The sequence below is a fragment of the Pan troglodytes genome, chromosome 4 (genome assembly GCF_028858775.2).
Source record: "Pan troglodytes isolate AG18354 chromosome 4, NHGRI_mPanTro3-v2.0_pri, whole genome shotgun sequence".
In the NCBI taxonomy this organism is placed as follows: Eukaryota; Metazoa; Chordata; class Mammalia; order Primates; family Hominidae; genus Pan; species Pan troglodytes.
Window position 1 is genome coordinate 81,504,323 of NC_072402.2, and position 27,509 is coordinate 81,531,831.

The 27,509-nt window shown below is 37.7% G+C and overlaps 1 protein-coding gene across 2 annotated transcripts in view; it reads right to left on the reverse strand.

Moving 5' to 3' along the window:
* CDH6 (cadherin 6) overlaps positions 1–27,509 on the reverse strand; it is a 130,968-nt gene that overhangs the window by 44,879 nt on the left and 58,580 nt on the right. For both annotated transcript variants that reach the window (XM_016953493.4, XM_016953494.4), the window contains exon 2: positions 12,025–12,380. In XM_016953493.4, the coding sequence (XP_016808982.2) occupies positions 12,025–12,252 (228 nt within the window). In that variant the 5' untranslated portion in view covers positions 12,253–12,380. The remainder of the gene's footprint in view (positions 1–12,024; positions 12,381–27,509) is intronic.

Here is a 27,509-nt window from a genome sequence, read left to right on the forward strand (position 1 = left end):
CCTCAGCCTCCCCAACATGAAGGCTATGAGGATGAAGACCTTTATGATGATCCACCTCCATTTAATCAATAGTAAACATATTTTCCCTTTCTTATGATTTTCTTATTAGTTTTTATTATTATATATATATTTTTTGAGGCAGGGTCTCACTCTGTCACCCAGGCTAGAGTGCAGTGGCATGATCTTGCTCACTGCAGTCTTGACCTCCTGGTCTCAAGAGATCCTCCGACCTCAGGTAGCTGAGACTACAGGTGCATGCCACCACGCTTGGCTAATTTTTTGTAATTTTTTTTTTTTTTGGTAGAGATGGAGTTTTGCCATGTTGCCCAGGCTGGTCTGGAACTTCTGGGCTCAGGTGATCCACCCACCTCAGCCTCCCAAAGTGCTTGGATTACAAACATGAGCCATTGTGCCCAGCCATGATTTTCTTAAAAATATATTCTTTTCTCTAGCTTACTTTAAGAGTACAGTATATAACAATATAACATACACAATATGTGTTAAGGCGGCCAGTCAATGGTAGGCCATTTGTAGCTAAGTTTTTGGGGAGTTGAAAGTTATACAAGAATTTTCAACTATGCAGGTTGGTGCCCTCAACCCTTGGGTTGTTCAATGTTCAAGTATAATGCTTTTCTTATTTCCTAAAGGGGAACTTTGCTGCCTGGGGGATGTTGATCCTCATTGACCCCTAATACCTCTGACCCCTCAAAAAGCCTCATGCTCTAGAATAATAAGGAAATGAGCCAGATTTTTATGTTTCACAATTTATGTAAACAAAACAATCCAGCATGCTAAAGCTTTGTGTAACTGTATTTTAAAGCAGAATTTTCTCTACATTTCCTCTTTTGTGCTTCTTTTCTGATGTGTACTCATAAGTAGTAGAAAGCATTAAGATGAGATTATTTTCCAGAAATGATTGTTTTCTGTGAGAACTCAAAATATGTTGATTAAAAGATATATAGTTGGTTAAAAAAAGAATGTCATTACATAGAATTTTTCTGTCCCTATATTATCACATTTCTCTCTATAGCTGATATTTTTGTGAATCGTTGCAATCAACAATCTCAGGTTTTAAATGATTTCTCTTTTGCTGAACACTTGAATTGTCTGTACAATGTAGCTTCTTAGCAATTTTAAGAAAAAGAAATTTGTTTTCCATTGGCCAAATCTGTTTGCCTTTTTCTCATTTTGTTTCAAACTTTCTTCTACCAAGACCCTAAATAATGTCTGATTTTAATTTGTAAAAGTCTCAAAGGAACCAGCTTTCATGATACAATATTATTTGTTTTATCTTTTCTTATTTTTCTTGTTAGTTTGTGCACGGACCACCATGTTGTCTTTAGTTCCCTTGTTTTGCACTAAGGAAGCTTGAGTTTTCTTCTTTTGTATCATAAAATATTTGTGCCATTTTGATATGAAATTTCCAGAGGTAGTTTTCATAGAAAGACTTTCATAACACACTTGGTTTATATGTTTACTATCTAAAACATCCTTGAACTTTAAAGACATTAGATTTTCCATTGTTAAGCTAATGCCGCAAAACACTATCAAAGATATTCATATCAAACCATTGCATCAATCAATTGGGAGGCATAGAAATCAAATGTCAACATGGAGACTACAGTTAATATAATACTGTATACTTAAAATTGGCTAAGGGAATAGATCTTAAATGTTCTCATCACACACACACAAATACACATACACACAAATGGTAACTATGTGAGGTAATGGATATGCTAATTAGCATGATAGTAATCATTTCACAATGTATATCAAAATATCATATTGTACTCCCTAAGTATATATAATTTTTGTCAATTATACCTCAATAAAGCTGGAAAAATTGGAAGGTAGTTTTTAGATAACAAGGTGGTTTTTTAATATTCTGTGCTCACTGTAGCTTAATTCAAGTAGTATTTGGCTGTTTTTATGTGCAAAAATATGTGCTAGGCACTATTGGGTATATAAGGATGAGTAAGACATGTAGGCTAGGGTCTTGCAGAGTTTGCAAAGATGTAAGTATTCCAAAGTTTGCATTCGATATCTGAAGTGCTAATTGAAAGAGTAGGCCTGGGATCCAATTTGAAACACTGCTCAATATATTTAAGGTCAAAGTTCAACCTTAAACAAAGAATTAATTATTCTGCTCTTAAAAAGGTGAAACATTCAGTGTAATTAAATAATTAAATCAACAGTAATTTTCTCACAATAAAACTTTGGTTCAATTATATAAGGAGATTACGATATTAATCCTAACTTAACTGTGATAACGATTCCTATTTAAAACCTTATTATAACCCAAGTGAAAAGATCATTTAAAAAATTGTCGGGTGCCTTAAACTTTCTTATTACAAACAAACAAGTGTTAATCAGATTCTAAAATAACATTCATGGCAATTGAAATAATATAAACCCCAAATTGTACCATAAAGTGATGATGTTTTCAAATGAAAGGATAAATATCCTTAAATAGAGGGGAATCTACCAGTTGCCAGGGATCATCAAACAATGTGAGGTGTCGTGTGCATATTATTTTTCTTATAGTTAGAATAATAAAGGCAACTTCATATTTTTATATAAACTCATGCCCCGAATTGCTGTTAATGCATCAGACTCAGCTGCCTTCACTGCTTCGGCAGCATCTTCTGACCCATAATACTTGGCTTCACAACATTGGCCATCAGTGGGATCACCTGTTCACCTTCGGCTCTTCTTTCTCTCCATTTCACCTGTTCTTTGAAGGCACACTTCACAGCAGGGCACCTTCCCTCCTTACGCGGCCCTTGCTTTAGTTCCTTACTGGTAAGTGTGATATCTTGGGCCCCGTTCTAAGCCTTTTCTGTGTATTAAGTTATTTAATTCTCACCTCAATAATTTTATGACTCCTTTCATTTAACAGTTGAGGAATCGAGGGGGCACAGGGAGATTAAATTACTTGCCTAATATTACACACGTAGTCAGAAGTGCAGCTGAGGCTGAAACATAGACAGTCTGCTCATGCTATGGACTTACACTCTCTAGCAAGTAATTGTTGAATGAATGAAAAGCATTTTCTCAGCCAAATCTATTCCAAAAAGGCCATAACTGAGATAACTTCTTCAACTACCTTCTTAACTCCAATCTCCATTCTCTCTAGTGGGCATTAAATCCCATATTCAGAGTGATATTTCAAGCTTTTTATTATGCCCTTATCACTGCCCTCAAGTCCGTTGAAACACACCAACTCACCTAAAATATTTATTCATATTTTTTATATGTATATATTTTAATCTTTTAAAATGCCTCTCTTTTTTGTGCATATATATTCTCTGTGAATAAAAAACTGGAAGAAATTATAAATGCTTTCCCTGGGAAATATTTTGGCATGTTTCTTTGCTTCTTATTCCAGGTCACATAATTTCAAATTTGACTCCTTACATGGGCCTTTGAGAATACCCATTACTTTTACTTATGTATTGATAATTGTGATAAAAAAGCTCTAATTTTCTTATGGGGAATTCTGTACTTCTTTTTGATCTTCAATTCTAGATGGAAAGAAAGGTTTGCAAAGAACACTGATGTTATTTAGCATGTTCATGACGGTTACATTTTATTGTCATCTTGGTAACTGGCAAAATAAAAGCTTGTAGGAAGATGGGAGTTTGCGCCCAGCAGCCTACACCAACACACACAGAGTTGCCCCCTCGAGGTTGCAATGGCACATTGACATCTAAACATAATCTCCTAATTTGATGAAGGCTGTCAAAGGGAGGACCCCTCCCGTATGTCTGTTTATTTTTGGTAAATGTGGGTGGAACATAAGGAAGACATTTTAAAATTTGGCTAGAGAGGTTGAGGCCTCTAAAAGTTAAATGTATAATTCTGGTTACAATGTATTCTTGGCTTTTCATATCAATGGAAATGAAAAACACCTGTGGTTTAGGAATCTACTGATGCTTGATTACAGTATGTCAGGAATTTATTATCTGATTTTTGAAATAAAATTTAGTCAAAATTAAAATTAGGGATTTTTGTTCTACCAAAAAGAGACATGAACTCACATGTTCAATGCAGAATTATTCACAATAGCAAAGACATGGAATCAACCTAGGTGCCCATCAATGGTAGACTGGATAAAGAAAATGTGGTATGTATACACCATGGAATACTATGCAGCCATAAAAAAGAATGAAATCATGTCCTTTGTAACAACATGGATGCAGCTGGAGGCCATTATCCTAAGTGAATTAACACAAGAACAGAAAACCAACTATGGCATGTTCTCACTTATAAGCGGGAGCTAAACATCGGGTACTCATGGACGTAAGGATGGCAACAATAGGCACTGGGGACTACTAGAGTGGGGAGGGAGGTGGGAGGGAGAGGGGCAGGAGTTGAAAAACTAACTGTAGAGTACTATGCTCAGTACCTGGGTGATGGGATCAGCCATACCCCAAACCTCAGCTTCACGGAATATAATCAGCTAACAAACCTGTACATGTACTCTCTGAATCTAAAATGAAGTTGAAAACAATTAGAGATCTTGATTTTAAAAGAAATGTAAACTAGGATGTTGGCATTCAGCTTATTTATATTCCTATCTGCTACTACAGACCATATTATGACAAAAAAATGAAGAACTCTGGTGCAATCAGTATCTACGTGGTTTACTAATACTACGAACAAGTTATGCTGATCAATAAAGAAATACTTAACAATGCCTATAGAATAGACTCAAAGGGCTGTGCCCAAAATGAGCACGGGAGCCTCTCTAACCTTGCAACAACTTCTACCTCTGTTTAACTTGTTGGAGTGTGGAAGTAACAGCTACAGTGGGAACAAAAAGGATCCAAACTCTTCACTCTTTTCTTTACTTTGACTCCTTGTTTATTTATTTATTTATTTATTTGAGACAGAGTCTCATTCTCTTGCCCAGGCTGGGAGTGCAGTAGCGAGATCTCGGCTCACTGCAACCTTTGCCTCCCAGGTTCAAGTGATTCTCACGCCTCAGTCTCCTGAGTAGCTGGGATTCCAGGCATGCGCTACCACGCCCGTCTAATTTTTGTATTTTTAGTAGAGATGGGGTTTTGCCATGTTGGCCAGGCTGGTCTCGAATTCCTGACCTCAAGTGATATGCCTGCCTCGGCCTCCCAAAGTGCTGGGATTACAGGCGTAAGCCACATGCCCAGCTCGATCCCTCCATTTTGTTTAACAAACTAAATTCAAGCAGGAGGCTCTAGGATTCCACATGCATGATGAAATGGAAGCCAGAGGATCTGGGATCGGTTCCTTGTGAGGCTTTCTCTGTTACTCTGCTGTGCGACTGGCCAGGGTAAGAGTTACCTTGGGTTTATGATCAAGGCCAGACATTCTAACTTTTCTGCTTTCCACATGAGCTACTGTGCACAGAGGGAAGTTTAAGAGCCAGAAAATTGCTGCTATACAAGACGTTTTCTTAGTATTAAATAGCAGATTGAAACTTTTGTCATTAAGAAAGTGAAATCAGTTGGTTTCACTTTCAGTAGAAACAAATGAGGATTATTGCCAATAACGGCTGTTGAGAAGTTACTTCTAGAAATATTTTCTAAGAAGTATATCCAATGAGCCAGTGTATGCATGCACTTTCTCTTAAATGTGCTAACTCATAGAAACATAAAAATGTTAGTTAAATGGCTGAGCATTAAATTTAAATGATGAAGAAGAGAGATGTGCCCAAGGCACTTGCCCTGATTCAGGGAGAAAAGATTATTGCAGGTCATTGAACCAGAACGGAAGTTTAGAGAGGGTTATCAAGGGAAAGAAAAAGACGCTTAAAAAAAAATCACAGTGACCAGAAAGATCACTAATTGCATATCTACTTTTAAAATGCTCACATGTAACTATTTTGAATACCACTAATGTGTTCTGGAAATTAAAAAGTAAAAGGAATGTGCATAACAATAAGGCAGACATTCGTGCAGCTCTTTAAAAGTAGCCTTTAAAAAAAATTTTTTTTTCTCTACCTTTGGGTTTCACACAATAGATTCTCAATAAGTATTTGTGGTATTGCGTAGAATGCAATCATTGAACACCAACGCATGTTCCGGGTTTTTTTCACTTGTGCTTCAAAATGGCTTTGCAAAGTGGACATACAGGCGAGGGTGTATAACTGAGTAGCTAGGTGGTCAGACAGTATCGTCTGTCGGGGTCTTAGCAGTGTGAGACAATGGCCTGAAATACTTGACTGCTCTGAGCCTTAGTTTACTCATCTGTATGGAAACAATACCCATGCATTAGGGTTGCTGCGAGGATCCAATGAAGATAACCCACTTGAAGCACTTAGGACAGGGTTTAGAACAAAGTAATGCTCGGAAAATATCAGCTATGACGATGCTTTCATCTGACATTGCTATTTGAAGCAACAAGTGGTTCAGAGACTCGCTGAATCACGCGTGGAATTAGTGCCAGGAGGTTTCTATTCTTCAGCTTATGCTCTTTTTAGGAAAAAAAAATTAGTGTAAGAATTTAAAAAAGCAACATTTCAACGATGGCATCTTTTAAGTAACCTTTCAGAACGGATAAAATATTGCTTCATGTTTACTAATTTGGATCATGTAATTATAGTAACAAATAATTGCTCATTTCTAATTTTAAAGGTGTGTATGGCTGACAACTTTTATTTTTATGGTCCGTTAAAACGTTACTGTCTAATTATCTTGAGAAGAGTGGCTTCATTGAATTGGGTAGGCATTAATTTTAAAGACTGAGGATAAAGGCATATTGGGAAAGCCTGTACATTAAGGCCTCAAATAGAACCCACATTTTCATAATATTTTTAAAAAAATACAGCCTATCAATTTTTTTGAAAACTGTCCCCCCAAAACCAACACCAACTTCCATCAGAAAATACCTTTGAAAGTATACAGTTTATTAAATTCCATAAAAACAGATCTCCTGGCATGTTACTAAAAATAGAAGCACCTCGAATGCATTAGTGGAGGCTGGTCTTATGTACACATTGTGTGGAAGGAGGGGTTAAAGAACATTGTGGAAGATAAAATGGAGCAGATGGGAATTAAGTGTTGCTGTAGCTGTTGAATGGTACTGTGCAAATCTTCTGCCTAAAGTTAGGCATAATTCTGGTATTTTAAGTAAATTCATCTTTGTATTAATGAATGCCTATGTCTTCAAAATCTAATCTGTATCTACATCTACCTGTGCTCTTTTTTTCTTATGGAATGTAATCTTAGACTATATACCAATCATCGTCAAGAAATTGCTATGTTACATAAAACAGGCTAGAGAGTTACAGGGATCTCTGAAAATGTGGAATTATAAGGCTTCCCTCTATTTTTCTATTATATTAAGTTTACATAAGCCAAAGATAACCCAAGTGGATTTTGTACAAAAATAAAATACTCTTTTCTTTAGCCCCTGACAAGAAAATATGTACCTCTTTGTTTTCTGTGTCAGTATTAGGACTCATTCACTCTGCTGGTTGTTCAATCTCTAAATCTCTCACTCTTTGAACTCCAGCTTTCGGACCTTTGGCTTCTTCATCCGATTAATTGGGAGGTCCTGGCAATTCTCCCTCTGCAGTATAAGCTAACACCGGCTCTGTCTTTAGATGGGGTTCAAACACCTAGGAAGCTCTGCTGAGCCCCAGAGCCTGGTTGGCTCTTCTCCTTTTTATTTTGATAACACTTTGTGGATGCCCAATTTATCACTGAACTTGCCACATTCTGTTATCACGATTGGCAGTAACGTCCTCCTAGGACAGTGGTTTCCAAATTTGGCAACATGTTACAATCATAAATAATTAAAAACCAACTAAATCAGAATTTCTGGGGAGGTGAGACCCAGGGAAGGTATTTTTAAAAGCAGCACTTCTCAAATTTTAACATGTGTACGATTCACCTGGGGATCTTGTTAAAATGCAGATTTCTGATTCATTCAGATTGGAGGTGGGGCCCGAGACTCTGCCTTCCTAAGAAGTTCCCAGGTGCCACAGATGCCACTCAAGCTAAAGCAGCTCCAAGCAGCCCCCAAATGGAGATGTGGTTTAGAAAACAATCACATCCCGTTTTTATATCTTAAAACGAACTCAGAAACTTACCCGACACAGGACCACTTATTTCTTCCTATCCTGTTACCTGTCCCTGCCACTACCATTTTAAGTGAGTGGATGTTGACATTTTCTCATAAATCAGAATTTGGTTTGTCAATATTTCAGCTATAATGGGCTTTCTCCACTATTCCTCCCCACCTTGTCTTGTCCGTGTCTCTGCATTCATCTCACTGGAAACAGAACGCAGTGGAAGGCTGAGGAAGGTTAAGACAGAGGAGGAAGGTCTCGCTGCAGTTGCTTGTGCTTCAGTTGTAAAGCACCATCTTGTCTATTCTTGTCATTGGCTGTTGTGAACCCCACCGCCACCCATGACCCTCCCTTTTTTCCTCCTTTCTACACCTGAAAGCCTTTTGTTTCCCTCACTTACTCTCATTTTCCTCACTCCACCATCCTACAATGACTTACCACAAATTAATTTGTGTCATCATAATTTCAAATCAACACAAAGACAAACAGATGTTTATAAGGTAAATATTTCTTTCTTCTATTTTAAGTGTTATTTTCTCAACAGCATTACTTTTCCTCAGTTAATGCTTCTATCCTTCCACATACAGATAGCTCTTTTGAGTGTTAGGCACCCACGATAGGCTCTGAGTGATTTTTATTTAGTAGTAATCTGCTTGAATAGCATGATTAAAGGTTCTATTAGCCTTGGTACACCTTTATATGTCAACTGAACTATTCTAGTGGTTCCCAGAGTATGCACTGAGGCAACCTGGGTTGCAGGAGGGAGCTGACCAGGAAATATTTAAAAATTTTCAGGGATAGCCTGGTGTGGTGGTTCATGTCTGTAGTCTCAGCTAGTTGGGAGCTGGGGCAGGAAGACATCTTGAGCCCAGGAAGTCGAGGCTGCAAAGCGGAGACTGCGCTGCTGAACTTAAACCTGGGTGACAGAGCAAGACCCCAGCTCAAAAAAGAAGAAAAAAAAATAAAATTAAAAAAAGGAAGGAAAAGGAGGGAAATAAGCAGCACGTGACCTCTGCAGACCCCTTGCGAATTACTAGCTCAAGGTAGTTCACAGTTTCAACAGTAGGTGGTGCTGCATTCCTTTCAATGATTTATATTTCTAAAGCTGGGGTTTCCATAGTGGCTGTGATAAAAAGCAATTACAGTGCAAAGATCAAGGTGGAAAAGGAAATGAGAGGGCTGTGTCCGATCTGATTGAGAAATTGTGCCGTGCTCAAGAGATGCACACATACCATTTGTAAGTGTGGTTAAGAATGAAATAATTTTTTTTGTCAATTTATGTGTATTATTTTTTCAAATAATTATTAAGTTGTTAGAACAAAAATTCTTATTAAGTTGTTTGAGTCTAACTATTTAATACATGGCACTATAAGGTATTTCTTTGAGCCTAAAGGCTCTGTGAACCAAGAAGGTTTTGGAACCTCTGCTCTGGTCTAATCGTTTTTTCCTGCCAAAAGTTTCCTGACCTAGTGGAGCTGGATAATCGCATCAGGTGTCTCTTTTATTCCAGATAAATTAAAGGTGGACCAACTTGTGGCCACAAATGAGGGGCAACTCTCTCCTTTATCTTTTTTAAAAATGTATTTTTTTCTATTATTTTTAATTGTGGTAAAAAATACTAGTCTAATTGTTTCATCTGTTTATATCACATAACTTCAAAGAGGAATTTGAGGAAATGCCATATCAACAGCTCAAAACCACCTCTAACGCGTGTCTGATACAGCCATGAGGCAACTTTGACAAATTCAGTTGTTGCCCTTGATTTTTTTTTCCAGCAAATATCTCATGTGTTATAACTACAAGGAGGAGAAGGAGGGGCAGCAGGGAAGGACAGGTGATGAAGAGGGAGGGAAATTTATCTAGCTGCCCATAAAAGATCCAAATCCAACGAATCCAGTCGAAGCTGTGGTTGTAAAGAGATTTTGCCATGATTCTCTATATTTTCCACTGAGCTTTGTTAATTACCTCAGTTTACTTCTGCAGTGATATGAAAGTCAATATGCCACTTCAATGTGTTGCACATGGATTTAGTAGAACATATACAATGGATTTTTACCAATAATATTAACTTCTTTATGCACCTACTTTGTCCCTGTCACTAGTGCCTTTATCACCTTACTGCAACTCCACCAGATAGGCATTGCTGCATGCACTTTCTAGATGAAGAAACGAAAGCCCAGAAGGCTAACAACCTGTCCTAGGTCACATAATTGGCAACTGGCAGCACAGTGACGCATTCTCGGATCTGTTCGAGTCCACAGCTTATAACTTTTCCCCATGGCAATATTCTCACAATTATAATTGTAAAACTGATTCTTACGAGGTTTTAGCCACTGCTGTTTCTAGTATCCTGAAATAACCTGCCCCCCCGCTTTTTTTTTTTAAGAATATGTGGCATTATAGATGTAAAATGGCATCACAATTGGAGAGGAAAACTGGAAAGGAAAAAGGGGAACCATCATTTAGATAAAGCACTTTTTAAAACTTAATCTTCTATGGCAACAATGCTATTTGTGTTGTAAAAAGTGCTTTAAAGATTTTAAGATGATGATTATTTTTTACAACCATCACCTGATTCACCTAGTGTTCTTCAGATTTCACAAAGGAAATGGAGTGAAGTACGAGTAGCTGAACTGTCTTTAATAGTCACACAGAGTGTGAATTTCACAGCAAATACATGGCTAGATCCTTGGGGATCTGTGTTGACGTTCACCCCTTCACTGGATACTTCCTCTCTTACTTTATTCTACATTAATAATTCACATCATTGGAATACTTCCTGGTTACATCAGCCCAAGCCGTGGATGGCTTTCCTTCATTTACGGTGGTAAATACTTAAAGAGAATATTTACATATGGTTATTCAGGGATATTTGATCACAGATTGAAGTGTGAACATGCAGCCTTTGGAATCTGCAAAGTGTATGTTTTTTGCATGATATCCTAATATAGATGTCTTTAAATCATAGCTGTAATCATAAATGAATGCATTTTCTCATGTATCTTTTTATGTTCATTATCAGTTTGTTTATGAAGGGATGTGTGACAATGATTTTTTAAAAATCACATTACCTTATGAGACACAGAACCTACAAAGTACAAACCTGTAACCCTGGTTTTTTCTTTGACATCTTTTCAGTATGCAGATATTCTGCAACAAGGATGGAGCTGATGATAAAATTCCAACGAAACTCACGATGACAGGCTAACCAAGCTGTTTCCCTGACTCAGCTCCAGAATCTGTGAGGGCTATAATAAGTGATGCCTCCTCACTTTACTTTCTGGAGTCAATAAAATGGTCAGATGATATTTGGAAAGAGTACCTTTACATAAGCATTTTTCTCTTTTACAAATTTTGCCACAGTTAAATCAAAAGATTTTGAAATGCCTGTTTTTTGCCAACTATTTGAGATAAGACTAAACTGTAGCAGCAGCAGCAGCTGCCAAATCTAAGGCAGTGGTGGGTTTTGACAGCAAAGGGCTCCATTTGGCCAGAGAATGGATGGTGCTATAGGTAGCAGAGTTAAGAAGTAGTTAATTTGAACTTGGCCAAAGGACTATAGCTCAGAACATTTGCTTTTAGAATGAGAGAAAAAGGAGCCTTCGTTTCCTTACAGCTTAATCTCTCCATTCCGATTTTTAATACACCCTACTTTATAGAATAGCCAGACCACATTTTTTAAGCTACAGTAAAAATTAAAGGATTTATGATAATCCTATGCGGATGGTTGTGGGTGTTTCACTTTCAACTGGAGCATTTTCTCTCTCTTTGTTGCAGGGCTAACATTTCTCAGCTTTTTGCTACAGTCTTCTTCCCGTAACTACTCAAGTGGAAAAAAAAAAGTCTTACCAGTTAAGCAACAATTCTTACTATATTGGGGAATAGTACACATCCTCCCCGTCTATTTATTAGAAGTAACTTCTTCAGGCTTTAAACCCAGCATGTCAAAGCACTCAAAGGAATCCTACCTTGCCCACATATTGATAATCGGATCCTGTGTATTCCTCCAGGAGAAAGAACTGATTCCACATCCAGCTCCTTTTTGAACGGTTCAGCTCATTTTTGCTGTTTCCAGAGAGCTCCAGGGCCCTTTTCTTTGCTGGGAAACCACTAGTCCTCTTTGATAGTGGAGTTGAGAGAGTTGGGTAGGGCTGGCCCACCCAAAAGAGCAGCAAGAAGTAGCGGTAAGTTCTCATGCTGATGGCACCGTCGAGTCTCTGTGTAGTGAGTGCCCCACTCTTGGAAGTGCCTTTTTCACTGCACCGTATCCAGCCTCATTCCTCCTTCCTTCCTTAATGTTCTTTGCTTGGCTCTCAGAGGATATCTGGAAAGAATAATAACATAACAAGCATTTTTAGAGATGCTTAAAATTCAGTGTTAGAGCAAATAGGCTGGGAAAAAAGAGGACAGAAATTTGAATAGCAAAACAACAAAAAAAGTTGGCTATCAATTTTGAAACGAAGGAGACGGTCTTCCAGACATGCTAAATGGAAGGCATGTGCTGGGTAGGGAGCTGTTGTTTTCTTTCTCCTTTTCTACCGCTTAAAAATCCTATTTTAAGGAATAGTGTTGCCATAGGTCAATGTGCCAGAATGGATTATTGCGCTACTCTTTTACCTTGGAATATGTGGGCTGAGATCTGGTAGAAAAAATGAGTTTGTGTTTCTGATTCTATTTGCATATTTATCCTCATGAACAAGTTTAAGGCAAAGTATATCACAGACCATTTGAATTCAATTGAAAGTGGATAATGTTGAAATTTTGCTAAAATGTATTGAATCCCTGAGATGTGCCAGGCGTGAGTCAGGCAGAGCCAGCTCTGCAGACTCTTGGCTTCAGAGATGAGCTGTGATAGGAACTTTGGGTCAAATAAGGTTGGAAAAGACCATACACCTTCTTTTCGGAGTGCAGATTAGCATATCAAAGTGCCTGAAATAAAGTTTTTAAAGTGATATTTTGCAACAATAAAGATAAGCCTATACATATTTAATCCAGCGTTTCCCAAACTTGACCAGAAAACTTTTTTTTTTTTCCTTAGAGGACCTAATAATACTATAGGATGGGTGATTAAGCAACCTATAGAATTTGTATTTAATAGACTGTAAGAATTAAATGAGCGATTCTATTCAAATTTCCTTAGGAAATCCTAAACTTTATCTATAAATTTTTGCCTGTATCATAAACAATCAAGCATATTTGTTAAAACTGGTAAAACTACAATGACATTTGTTATAACAAAAATTACAGTTGCACAGTTGCTAGGTAATTGTCACAGATGTGTCAAACATATCTAAGTACCACAGTGAGGGCCATCAACTGTAAGAGCTGTAACAAACTGTAACAAAAAAGTCAGCTATTATACTTTTGAGTGGTAATTTTCCACGGGAAATATTAATTTTCAAAAACACAATCTACCATTAAAAAAATCCTGGTGGCCAGATTGCTTGGTATAGATGTCCCAAATTGGTTTACTAGTTTATGCAATTAAAGCCATATATGCCTATATCTCCTTAAGAAACTTTGCCACATTTTTGGGCGAAGAAAACAGTAAATTACTCCTTTGTCTTACTATTTGATATAGAAAAAACATTGTCTTGCCAAGCACAGTGGCTCATGCCTGTAATCCCAGCAAATTTGGGAGGCCGAGGTGGGCAGATCACGAGGTCAGGAGATCGAGACCATCCTGGCTAACATAATGAAACCCCGTCTGTACTAAAAAAATACAAAAAATTAGCCAGGCGTGGTGGCGGGCACCTGTAGTCCCAGCTACTTGGGAGGCTGAGGCAGGAGAATGGCGTGAACCCAGGAGGCGGAGCTTGCAGTGGGCCAAGATTGCACCACTGCACTCCAGCCTGGGTGACAGAGTGAGACTCCATCTCAAAAAAAAAAAGAAAAAAAAAAAACATTGTCTTAAATAATACTAACAACAACAACAACAACAAAAAGGAAGTGTTTTGTAATTCGGAACATAATAGTAATTGAACTGGTACATTTACTCTAAACCATGCAGATCAAGAACATGTTTTAGGTAATCTGATTAGTATTTTTTTCTCTACATCAGAAAAGATTGGTTCACTTGATTCTTGTCATTCTACCAGGTAAATGTATATGTGACAAGGTTTTTGTTTGTTTTACACTCCAGCAATGAGTAATTATAGCCACCTAATACATGGCTTAGTCAAAGCCTTCTATTGAAAGATAAGTGAAATATTTTATAGTATTCGGCATTTTAAATCCTTTATTCCATTATTATGCATCTTCTTGACAGCAGGCTGGGGAAGTTGAATATTCCACAGGTAAGTAAATTAGTACTGCGACAATTAGCCATACTGGAAAAATGCCAGGCAACAGTATACTTGTCATAATGCAGCCTTGGTACAGGGGTGGAATGACTGACGATCAATTAGGTACGAATGATTCTTCTCTCTCCTCATAGATGGTATATAAAAGGGACTGAGAGTGCATATGGAGAAAAGCCCTCTAAAGACATCTATTCATTTTTAGTAGCAGAGATTACACTGAGGTCAATTCTGTGGAAATTACATTTTTCTTAATTTCCCTCATTCTCCATTATTTGCAAAGACAAATCCTGCAGTGAAGAATTACACGTCTGCTGCTGCACTCTGTGAGCACCCCATGGTGCTGGCAGGAAAGAGGGATGGAGAGAATGGAGGTGTCAGCTGTTTAAAAGGCAGACTCCTGAAGGCCGTTTTAGAGAAAAATCGATCCCTGTGGGTGTTGTGTGCAAACTCTACAAGCTGTTGCCACTTGAATATTAAATATTAGTTCTTTTTAATATCACAGATACCAAAATGTCAAGTATTTCATTCTTTTTCTTAGTTGGTAATGAGATTTTAAGTGATAAAAATTTAAGTAGTATTTCCAAGTAGGCTACAACATCTAATTTTGCTACAACCCAGTTCTTTTTGTATCAACTTGACAGGGTGCATCTTTGCTAAAAACTTAATATATGTAATTGAATTACTATGATCAATATGCTCAAACTCATATTTGATGTTAGTTTTTTAGAGGGATAGATTTCTCTGTGAAATTCTATAGTTTTTTTAAAAAACTCCTTTAAACTGTTGAATATATAACTTAGCAATTCTCATTTACTATTTCTTAATAGGCAGGATTGCATAGTGGTTATGATCAACAGTGCTGGGGTCTGCAACATTAGTCTCTGTGAACCTGGGAAAATGGTTTCATTTCAATGTACCTCAGTTTCTTTATTCTGTAAATGGGATAATGATACTATCCACCTCATAGGGTGTTATAAGGATTAAATGAGGCATTACATGCAAACCATTTAGAACAGTGCCTGGCATTTGGTAAGGTATTAATAAGTATTAGGTATTCTAATCACTAATTATTGTTGTTATTCTCATTTGTATTGCATGTATAGAATCCATCTACAATACATTGCAAACATCTGCAGAAGATAGTTTATTGATCAGAAAACATCTCTAAGCAAGTCAAAATTTTCTTAAAGAATAGAAGCACTTGAAAAATCTAAAGTAATTTATATACTAATTGTTTTCTTTTGTGTGGACTTCAATTCAGCATTTAACAGTAGTGGTATAGAAACAGGGAAGGCAGAGATACTGTGTGACTTGTCACCACTGTTTGCATGAAGAAGAATATGGGCCAAAAGAAAGTTCACTGGAGGATGGACTCATTCATAGAATCTATATTTTCTTCTTTCCATTTTATTACGTTAAGGTTTTAAAAGTCATCTTTATTCAGGTGAAAGAAAATCAGAACTAGCTTTAACTTAGTAATTTTGCCCCTGTAAAAATGGTACAGGTAATTAACATACTGATATTATTCTAATGTTATATCAGAAAAGAATTTGATAAGTTAAAATGAATGATATCTGCTATGGTTTGAATATCTGCCCCCTCCAAAACTCATGTTGAAATTTAATCCCCCATGTGGCAGTATTAAGAGGTGGGGATTTTAAAACATGATTGGATTGTGAGGGTTCTTTCTACCCTCATGAATGGATTAACTTGTTCATGGATTAATGGATTAATGGGTTATCATGAGAGTGGGACTGGTGGCTTTATAAGAAGAGGAAGAGAGGCCAAGTGCAGTGGCTCATGCCTGTAATTCCAGCACTTTGGAAGGCCGAGGTGGGTGGATCGCCTGAGGTCAGGAGTTGCAGACCAGCCTGGCTAACATGGTGAAACCCCATCTCTACCAAAAAAAAAAAAAAAGACCCCAAAAAACAAAAATTAGCTGGGCATGGTGGCAGGTGCCTGTAATCCCAGCTACTCAGGAGGCTGAGGCAGGAGGCGCTTGAACCCAGGATGCAGAGGTTGCAGTGAGCAGAGATCATGCTATTGCACTCCAGCCTGGGTGACAAAAGCAAAACTGTCTGAAAAAAAAAAAAAAAAGAAGAGAGACCTGAATCACATGTTAGCATGCTGAGCCCCCTCACCATGTGATACTATGCAGAGAGTCCCCACCAGTAAGAAGGTCCTCACCAGACGTGGCACCTCGACCTTGCACTTAGTTTCTATAACTTTAAGAAATAAAATCCTTTTCTTTATAAATTATCCAGTTTCAGGTATTCTGTTATAAGCAATAGAAAATGAACTAAAACAATTTCCAAATTTTAGATTTTACTTAACCTGAAAAACCATAAATGGGAAAAAAATTAGTATGCTGCAAGCATGCCCCTAAATGCAAAAAACAGGATTCTTACGGTGCAGAACGGTCATACGTTCAAGCAAAGGAAGACAATGGCCCGGAAGCAGCGCAACTTTGAGAACTGTGGGAAACGGTTGATTTCTGAGCAGGCAAAGTAGAGGGGAACCATGTGGTAAGTGGCAATCAGATGTGGTGGCTCATTTTGTAGATGTCAGGAAGTAAATGGAAAGGGGAAAGAAGTAAGGGCATGCTCAGATACTGAACTTAAAATAGCAGGCAGGGTTATTCAATCACAAAATACCTGAAGACTAGATGGTGGGAGGGAGGAAAAGCAAAACGAAGTAGATATTGAACCTTTTTTCTGCCCTCACCCTACCCTCCATTCCCTCTTAGCATTAGGAGCCAACCAATTAGAAACATGAACAACTCTATAAAAATAAAACGTGAACTACCTGATTATAGTCTAATGACAGTTTAGCAGTGGACGTAAAAGCCTGCTTAATAGACTATGTCTCCTTTTCTTTTTGTTGGGATCTTAGTTTTTTGTGAGGAACTTTCTATTTTCTACAGGGAATCGTTTGTATGCTCGGAAATTTGATATGCAAAAGTGGTTGGTGGTCAAGAAAACTAGTTTGAATCTTTGCAGAACCCTGTTTTATTGATGACTAGAAGGTAATTGAGATGTTTATGGATAGTGGGGCAAGGCCCACATAGCTTTGGTAATTGCATACTTTGAACATTTATTTGCCTGGTAGCCAATATGCATATGTACTTCAATATCCACAAGAGTGCATGGTCAAGTCCAGATTTTATTTAATACGTGCCATTTTGGAGGAGCCTGGGCCTTATTAATTCAAGTCCTATCAAGATAGAATATGTGATAATTAATGCAAAGTCTGGGCTGACGTTTTCTTTTGATTAGCAAAATCTTTTCCCCTAGATTATTGGAAATTAATAGTGCAAAAATATTTCATAGGGATATATAGAATGAGAAGACAAACTAGCATGTCCTCAAGTTCCCTAGTGTACTTTGGAATCAACTTTTATTCGCAAATAATTAATATGCTAATTAGAAATTTTTTTATTGATTGAATTGCTTCTCTGGTGACATGTTTGATAGCAGTTTGAATGACTCAAATGTATTATCTGGTTTTGAGATACTGATTTTATTACACTATTTGCAGACTAAGTAAATATAAGACAGATTTGAAAGCAATATAATTACGTTCAAGTTTTAAAATTTAGACTTGACATAGACTTGTTCTGGTGTTGTTGATTAATTCTAATCAGTGCAATATTACTATAATGCTATCTAGACTTACAAATTAAACCAAGCACATTTGTTCTTTAGTATGCGGAGCCTTAACTTTGGCATTGAAAGCACAATAAGCATTCAGTAAAGCAACGTTATTAATATACTTTAACCAGTTACCATAGTAAGAGAATGTTTTACAACCTATTATGAATTGTTTCTTCAGATAAATGGTGTTGCATACACATACTGTAGCATAGTACTTTACATTTCTGTAAATGTGGTCTATACTTAGATCATCCTACCCCATTGGATGATCTACACTTAACTCTTCCTAACCCATAAATATAGAACTCTTTTTAGCATAAGTATCATAAATACCTTATTACTTTTTGGTACCTTTTCTTGCATTATATCATTAAGGAAGTAGAAAACAGCTGGTTATTTATGACTTTTTAACATCTGTCTTACTGCATTACAACTCTGAGCCTGAAATCTCAAGAGTCCTGCCCTGTCTTTGTGGGCAATGAGGATGAAGATGGTACTTAATCCATGAAAGCTCAGAAAATTAAGGAAACAGAATGAAAAAATAAGGAAGACGAATTAAACAGAGTGAAGCCAAAGGGAAACATGCCTTCCTACAAGTACATCTTAAAAAAAAATATGGTATTTATTCTGAGAGAAGAGTTTTACAGCCAATTAAGCTTGCTCAAGATCAATTTCCCGATAACCCAAGAAACTTTGTTTTGAATAGGTGGCCACCTGCTGTGAATAAAAATGTGTCTATAGAGCATGGCTGATCTTCTAGAAGTGGTAACATAAGGATAGAACCAATTTAAAAGTTTTGGTAGGGATTTCACATGAAGTCTTCATTTCTAAACCTCCATTTCATCTTTCTGTAAATGTCAAAGTCACTGTTGAGTAAAATTGGTTCCGTTTCGTGTGTGTAATGAACTCCACTGAAATGTGTCAAACAGCTTTGGCACCTCTCACCATGAAGCACTTCTCTTGTGCCAATGAATCATTATGGCAAGAGCCACCAAATGATGCCTGATATATATTTTTGTAAATGTTTATATTTGTGGATAATATGCCAATCTGTTTGCAAACTGATGTATTTCCAGATGAAGCGATTTTAACAGGATTGCCCTTGTTCTGAAATCATATTCCCCACATTGCATTAATAAAGATAAAATCCAATGTGTTACAGCACATAAAATGGCATTTTATATGTAGTGGGGGGCTGAAGTGAAATACTTGGAACAGAAAACAAAATGGATCAAAACTTAAATCAGAGCATAAAGACAAAGTTTTTCTACCACATGTGGGGGCAAAGTCCAAACTATTTAATTGTGAGAACTACTAAACTATTTAAATATGAGAATATGATGAAGAGCAGACTCCGGCATGCCACATGTCAAGGTGAGAATCTCAGCCCCGCACAATGCTGGCTGGACAAAGAGGGGACCAATTTGTGTCTCAGTTTCTTTACCTGTAAAATGGGATGACATTAATAGTACCTACCTCATAGGATAGCTGTGAGCATAAAAATGAATTAATTCATGTGAGGTCTTACTTATGAACATGAAGATGGCTACAGCTACTTAAACTGCCAAAGATCTTACTTAGCAGACGACACATATAGGCCATCCTAGGGCCACATTTTGCCTCTTGTGCATTTTTTGTTATGCCTTTTATTCTACAATTAAGAAACTTAAGTCAGTTGCTACTCTTCAAGGAATCAATAGATCCTCATTTGTGGATTAACTTGAAACCTCGAAAGTTCTGGTGGCCTTTATTTCTGGAGCGGAGGGAGCTGCTCCCACAGCAGTGCAAGGGCTTCCCGGGCTGCCACGGTCCCCACTGTCCTTCCTGTGCTCCCCTGCTGGGGCCTTATGTTCAAATGCCATTTGCCATCTCCCTTCCACTGGGGTTTTCCTAGACCTGCTTGTTTCATTCCTTTAAGCACCTTGCCTGGCTCTTGAGGGCCCTTTGGGCACGTGGACCCTGTCTTTTCCCAAAAGATTTACTCATGCGAACAAAGAAGAAGAGAAAGCATTTTTATACTTTTAATTAGCTCTTCATGGTATGAATTTAAACATTTCTGTAGCAAACTATAGGTTTAGGTTGCAGAATTGTAGGAAAGACTGGTTTTCATATTATTCTCTGCTTATATGTTAGGTTCCCTGGCAGCTACATTAATTCTTTTAGACACATGGCCATGGAAGACAATGAAGCTTAAATAAGACTGGGAGATGTCAAAACCCTCTTACAAATTAGCATGGATGATTTCTATGAGCTAGCTCTTCTTTTAACAGCTCAGTGAAAGGGCAGCCAGAGAGTATTGGCTGGCAGCTCTGGGCCTGCAGGAGATGAAGGTATCTTAGTGAGGATGGCAAGTCCAAAACAGATTTAACTTGATTAAATTGCAAAAGCAATCACACGGTTCAGTTTACCATTAAGTAATTGTGAACTTGGCGTATCATAGATGATTTTTAGAGGCTAATACTTGCATAAAGTGTTACAAAGAGTAGAGATGTTTAATTAATTTTGGATGATATATGTACGTCTTTTATCAATTACATGATGTCTAATTCATAAATAATAATACTGGTTAACATTGCTATATTCTACCCCTGAACTTGTTATGTGCTAGGCACCTTGCTAAGCCCATCACAAAGGTGCTTTCATGAATTCTCGTGACAATCCTGAGAGGTGGATAACATTCTTCCGATTTCTGCAGATAAGAAACTGAAACTTAGGTCAAATAGCTTGTCCATGGTCATGCAGTGAGTATGTAATAAAGCCATATCCCAATTCATGCATCAGACTAGGGTGCCCTCACTCTGAATGCACTCTAAGGGGGTGTGTGCCAGGCTGCTGCCCACATGACAAGTGCTCAATCTAGTTGTGGCCTTAGAATTGAGTCTTCATGAATTCCCTAAAAAATAACACCAATGGAGGTCTCCAAGAGGTAAAAAGAGTTGTTACAAAACTTACAAGCTAACTAAGAGCAGCAAACAAATGTGCCAGGTAATGGGATAAATGCTCTACACACATGGAAGTCTTGCAACAATCCTTTGTAATGGGGACCATTTTCTTTTCTTTTTTTTTTTAAATTATACTTTAAGTTCTGGGGTACACGTGCAGAACATGCAGGTTTGTTTCATAGATATACACATGCCATGGTGGTTTGTTGCACCCATCAATCTGTCATCTACATTAGATATTTCTCCTAATGCTCTCCCTCCCCTAGCCCCTCACCCACCAACAGGCCCCGGTGTGTGATGTTCCCTTCCCTGCGTCCATGTGTTCCCATTGTTCAACTCCCACTTATGGGTGAGAACATGCAGTGTTTGGTTTTCTGTTCTTGTGTTAGTTTGCTGAGAATAATGATTTCCAGCGTCATCCATGTCCCTGCAAAGGACATGAACTCATCCTTTTTTATGGCTGCATAGCATTCTATGGTGTATATGTGCCACATTTTCTTTATCCAGTCTATCACTGATGGGCATTTGGGTTGGTTTCAAGTTTTTGCTATTGTGAACAGTGCTGCAGTAAACATATGTGTGCATGTGTCTTTATAGTAGAATAATTTATAATCATTTGGGTATATACCTGTAAATGAGATTGCTGGGTCAAATGGTATTTCTAGTTCTAGATCCTTGAGGAATTGACACACTGTCTTCCACAATGGTTGAACTAATTTACACTCCATGATGGGGACCATTTTCTTATCCTCTCTTTCAGAGAGATAAGAAACACAGACTTAGAGGGACTGAATACTTTGCCCAGAGTATATAGCTAGTGAGTGGCAGAACTTGGATAAAACCCAACTAACCTAGAGGCTCCTTCTTAGCTGTAATATCCACAATGTCATTTGTATTTTGCTCATGGAAACAGCATCTAGGTTGTATTTACTCTCATTTCAGACAAAATTTGAAAAAATTTATCATCAGGTTTTTAAATCCCCCACAAATTGAAGGGATGAGTGAGTGCTGGAGGCTGGACTATCAACATTAGTGGGAGGGGGTAGCTGAAAGGCACAGACAGAGTAGCTACAAAAGGCAGGCAGAAGAACTGAGCACAGAACAGAACAAGTCAGGGGCTGGTCTTGGGAGAGTGATGAAGCCCTACATCCTGGAGCCAAGAACAGTGCCTGGCACATAGTAACACCAGATAAACATTTGTAAAATAAGCGAATGTATAGATGAATGCGTGCATGGCTGAATGTAAGAATGACTAAATGCGTGAATTGAAGATATGACTAATGACTATAAAAACGAACATGTGGCCAGGCGCGGTGGCTCACGCCTGTAATCCCAGCACTTTGGGAGGCTGAGACGGGTGGATCACGAGGTCAGGAGATCGGGACCATCCCGGCTAACACGGTGAAACCCCATCTCTATTAAAAATACAAAAAAATTAGCCGGGCGTGGTGGCGGGCACCTGTAGTCCCAGCTACTCTGGAGGCTGAGGCAGGAGAATGGCGTGAACTCAGGAGGCGGAGCTTGCAGTGAGCCGAGATCGCGCCACTGCACTCCAGCTGGGCGACAGAGCAAGACTCCGTCTCAAAACAAACAAACAACCAAACATGCGAATACTTCACAGCACTTGGAGGTATCACCGTGTTACAAATACAGCACACTGATATTCATAAAAATGACCTTGAACCATTAAGCAAAGGTCCAAGTTCTTTTGAATGTTTGGTTTGAAAAGGCATGGATGTGCAGAATAAATACGAGGAAAATTACTGTCGAAAGTCGTGATAATGGTATTTAGAAAGGCTGGGGTTTAGATCTTACTCTCTTTCTTCTCTTGTGATCTCAGACAAGCTATTCCACCTCTCTCAGCTCTTGTTTCTCATGTATAAAATTAGGGCCGATGTGCTCATACCCAGGGATAGAATAGCAGTGTGTTTAGAAACACAGAGGCGGCCAGTTTAACCATTTTTATCCCAGTATCATACTTATTAGCTATGAGGCATTGGCAAGTAACTTGATACAATGTGTTCCAATTTCCTCTTCTTTAAATCAAGAATAGTAAAGTTTTGGGGTCTCAGGGGAGGCACCTGATAAATAGCATCTTCCTTTTTCTTCCAAACTCCAAAGATTAAGAAATACAGGAGTGTTGGATGAAGACCAATATATCACCTTTATTACTAAAAAACAGAAACAAAAGACAGCCAGGTTGGAAAGATGGCTTAGTGTAAGGGCCACGAGGGCTTGCTAAGAAAATCCCAGAATTAGGCAAGCTCTCCATGGAGTCGGAGTTACACTTTATTTTGCTCTTTCTTTTACAAAAGCACAAGTGGTTCTTACCTCTGGGTGGCAAGCTCCAATTCTAAGTTCGGAGCCAGAGGGAATGCCTTTCTGTTCCCACCCTTGGCCAGCTCAGTTACAGACCCCAAGGTCTGAAGAAAGTGATGGGGAGGAATCTGTTTTAATCCCCACTAATTAAGAAAGATCATTTGAGACATCAGTAATCCTGACAGCCAGTAAAATCACTCATTATTTACCGACCGTTCTTGTATTTAAAGCTTTGCTTTTTGGAGTTGTTTACAACATGACTAAAATGAAAAAATGTATGAATAATTTAAAGATGGGGAATTTAAAGTTTCCCTGAAAATATCTTTCACTTCAGGTCAATCAATGCATTACAGGCCAAATGAATTCTTTTCTGTCTCTCTTCACCTTTCCCACTACACACACACACACACACACACACACACACACACAGCAAAAAGGGATAGTGATTCTTCAGATACTTGCCTGTTAGCATTGAAACACTACCATGACACTTCTCCCCCAAAAGGATACCAGTATTTACAGAGGTGTAACCCTTTATGCCAAGTTATAATGGAAAGAAATAATCAAAGCTCCACTTGCTGTTTGGATAGCTTTGTTCATTCAATGTGTTTTATGTAAGTTTATTTGCAGAGAATTCATAATGCAAATCAGATGCTTCTCATAATATCTTGGTATAATAACTTAGAATAATTAATGTAATAAATTTTGTATAATAACTTAAAGGGATACTGCAACACCAAAAGGTTTCTTCCCTGAGACTAACTATTAATAAGACAGAAAGGGGCTTGTGAAGGTGTGGACATCTTCACTAATTCAGGTTCGTGTTAACTGACAGTCAAATTAAACTTGCTCTAGACAGGAAGAGAATGTGTTTGAATGGGATGCTGGATGTTTTATCAATTTTGATGGCCTTAATTTAAAAACTTTAGTTAGAACCTCTGTTTACTAGAGTCAAACTGCACATAAAATATCACGCAAAACATTTAAAAGAGAATTTTAATTATACCACTAAAGAAATGCCCTTGTTCGATGTTTACTAAACACTTGCCAGAACAAGTTAATTAATACATGTTTAAATATGTGAAAGAAGAAGGGAAGCAGAAAAAAATCACATTCGTCTTTTGTTGAGTTTTACTGCAGTTGTCAAAGACGCCCCATTTCTAATTTAACGCCGGCACCGTCACAGTGCGCTTGTGTAATTATAAACAATGGGCACAAGAACGCAATGAGGGCCAAGGAAAAGCCAATTCCCACTGGGAGCTGTTGTTCAAAATAATTGCTCATTGTTGCTTGATGTTTCGAAGTAATCAAATCAAGCACTTTTCAATTTCCTTCATCTATTCAGTTATTCCATGGTAGAATATCAGAATATTTGGATGTTGCGTTTTTAATAGGTCGGTAATGTGGCCCTTTAATTATTTAAAACTACAGAAAAATATTTTTTAATAGAAAGAGCATTTGTGTAGAAAGAGAAATATTTTGATGATATTGAGTTTTTAGTTCTAATTTTAATAGGTTACCAACTTTTACACTTCCTTTATTCTTTTAGTTTCTCCACTTTCTCCATTTGTTAATGATGATTACTTGTGTTAGTAAAGACTGATATTGGAAAGCAGTGAATGATCTAAAAAACAAAATGAAATCAGTCTTTCTAAGATACATCCTGTTATCCCTGTAGCTTTATGAAAAACATCAGAAGAAAAAATATCAAAAATAAGTTTGTAATCTTTTGGAGAAATAAAATGCGCACATCCCACTAATTATCAATATCATTATTAAGAAAATTATTTTCCTAAACAGCATAACTGGTACAGTTGTCCTCTTTATCCTCAGGGAACACGTTCTAAGACCCCCAATGGATGCCTGAAATCAAGGATAGTATCGAACCCAATTGCTGTCAGTTGGAAGATATTTCTGTTCATGTCTTCCACCCACAATGTAATGCCTTTTCCATCTTAACTAAGCACTTATCATGTACTATGGCCATAACTTTTGCAGTTTGACATGAGACAGCAAAACTAGCACAAATTTCTTTTTCCTTCTCCATGATTTCACAAATGAATAGAAGATTTGTTCTTACTGAAGATCTTAGCAACCTCGGCATACAATTTTTTTTCTTTCCTTATTAAGTGGAGAACATTCACCTTTTCACTTAAAGGAAGCACTTTACAACTTATCTTTGGCATTTCCAAATGGCTGGTATCACTACTTTTGCACTTTAGGGCATTAAAATATAAAATTAGGGTGGCCTGAACACAAGCACTGTGATACTTGGACAGTCTATTTGATAACCACGAGGGCTAAGTGACTAACAGGTGGGTCGTGTAGACAGCGTCGATAAGCTGGTAAAAAGGAAAATTCACAATCCAGGCAGGATGGTGTGGGAGGGGGCAAGATTTCACCACGCTGTCCAGAACAGCGTGCAGCTTAAAATTTATGAATTATTTATTTCTGGAATTTTCCATGTAATATTTTTGGACTGTGGTTGACTGTGGGTAACTGAAGCCATGGAAAGAGAAACCTCAGATCAGGAGGGATTACTGTATTTACCTTTTCTTTTTTTAAAAAGCAGATTTTTCTGAAAAGTTAGTCAATATTAACAATTTCATTCAGATTCGCTTCTGAAAAAAAAAACCCTGTATCAGTCCTGTTATAGTTTGTTTCCATATTGCTGAAACTGATCACCAAATTTCTCAAATCCACGAGTTCTGCCTCAACCTGTACAGGTCTGGGAAATGACATTGAATTGGGAGCAGGGTTCTTTGGCTGTCCTATTTAAAATTTCGCTCCAGGTGAGATAGTTGAGTTAGGTTTCTTCTAAGGCTCCGCAGGTTTATTATAAAAATTAAATATGATACAGTGCTATTGACTGAATATATATATGCTTGCAAAAATTATATGTTGAAGCCTAATCCCCAATATGATGGTATTTGGAGGTGAGTTATTTGGAAGGTGATTAGATCATGAGGGCATTGCCTTCATGAATGAGATTAGTGCCCTTAGAAAGGAGATCCCAGAGAGATCCTGTATTACTCTGTTCTCACTCTGCTAATAAAGACATACCCAAGACTGGGTAATTTATAAAGGAAAGAGGTTTAATTGGCTCACAATTCAGCAGGGCTGGGGAGGCCTCAGGAAACTTACAATCATGGAGGAAGAGGAAAGCAAACATGTCCTTCTTCACATCATGGCAGGAAGGAGAAGTACTGAGCAAAGAGGGAAAAGTCCCTTGTAAAACCATCAGATCTTGTGAGAACTCACTCATTATCATGAGAACAGCATGAGGGTAACCGCCCCCATGATAAATTACCTCCCACTGGGTCCCTCCGACGGCATGTGGGGATTATGGGAACTGCAATTCAAGATGAGATTTGGGTGGGGACACAGAACCAAACCATATGAGATCCCTTGACCCCTTCTGGCATGTGAGGACAAAGCAGGAAGATAGTCCATGAATCAGGAAGCCAGGCCTCCCTGGGCACTGAATTTGCTGGTGCCTTGATCTTGGACTTCCTAGCTTCCAAAACATTGAGATATAAATTTCTGTTGTTTATAAGCCACCTAGTCCATGGTATTTTTGTTATAACAGCTTGAGCAGACTAACGTATAAAGTACATAAAACACTTAGCACATTGCTACATTATCAGGAAATAAATATTAGCCAGTACTGATTTTAATATTATTGCCTGCAAAGAGCCATATGAGACTAGCACATGTAACAATTTACTGTATTTGAGTCAGTTAATATCAGTAAAGAACATTGTCAGAGTATCATAAAAGGCAGCCTTCTTAAAAAAAAAAAACAAAAAGCTCTTTTTTCTATGTATTATTTTTCTTCAGAAAAGAAAACTTTATACCTAAGAACAGGCATCGTTTGGTACTTAAGCATGCCATTGACTTGCTCTTATTTATTTCGTTTGACAGGACAAATAGAATTTCCTAATGTATTTTTCCTTATAAGAATCTAAAGTGCCAGTATATTTGCACACCTACCAATTATCACATGAGTTTCCCTGAATATGAAAACTAAGCCAAAATATAATTTAGCTCTATAAACTACTGGCAAACTCAGGTATCATTCCATTTGGAGCATCCAAATTATTGATTGGATTATTTGATTAGCAATTGTTTAATGTACTTCATGAAGCCGTTTATTTTTTCCACAACTCAGTAAAAAGTTTTTGTAAAATGAGCATTTTTATGATTAATAAAAATACACACACACACACACACACAC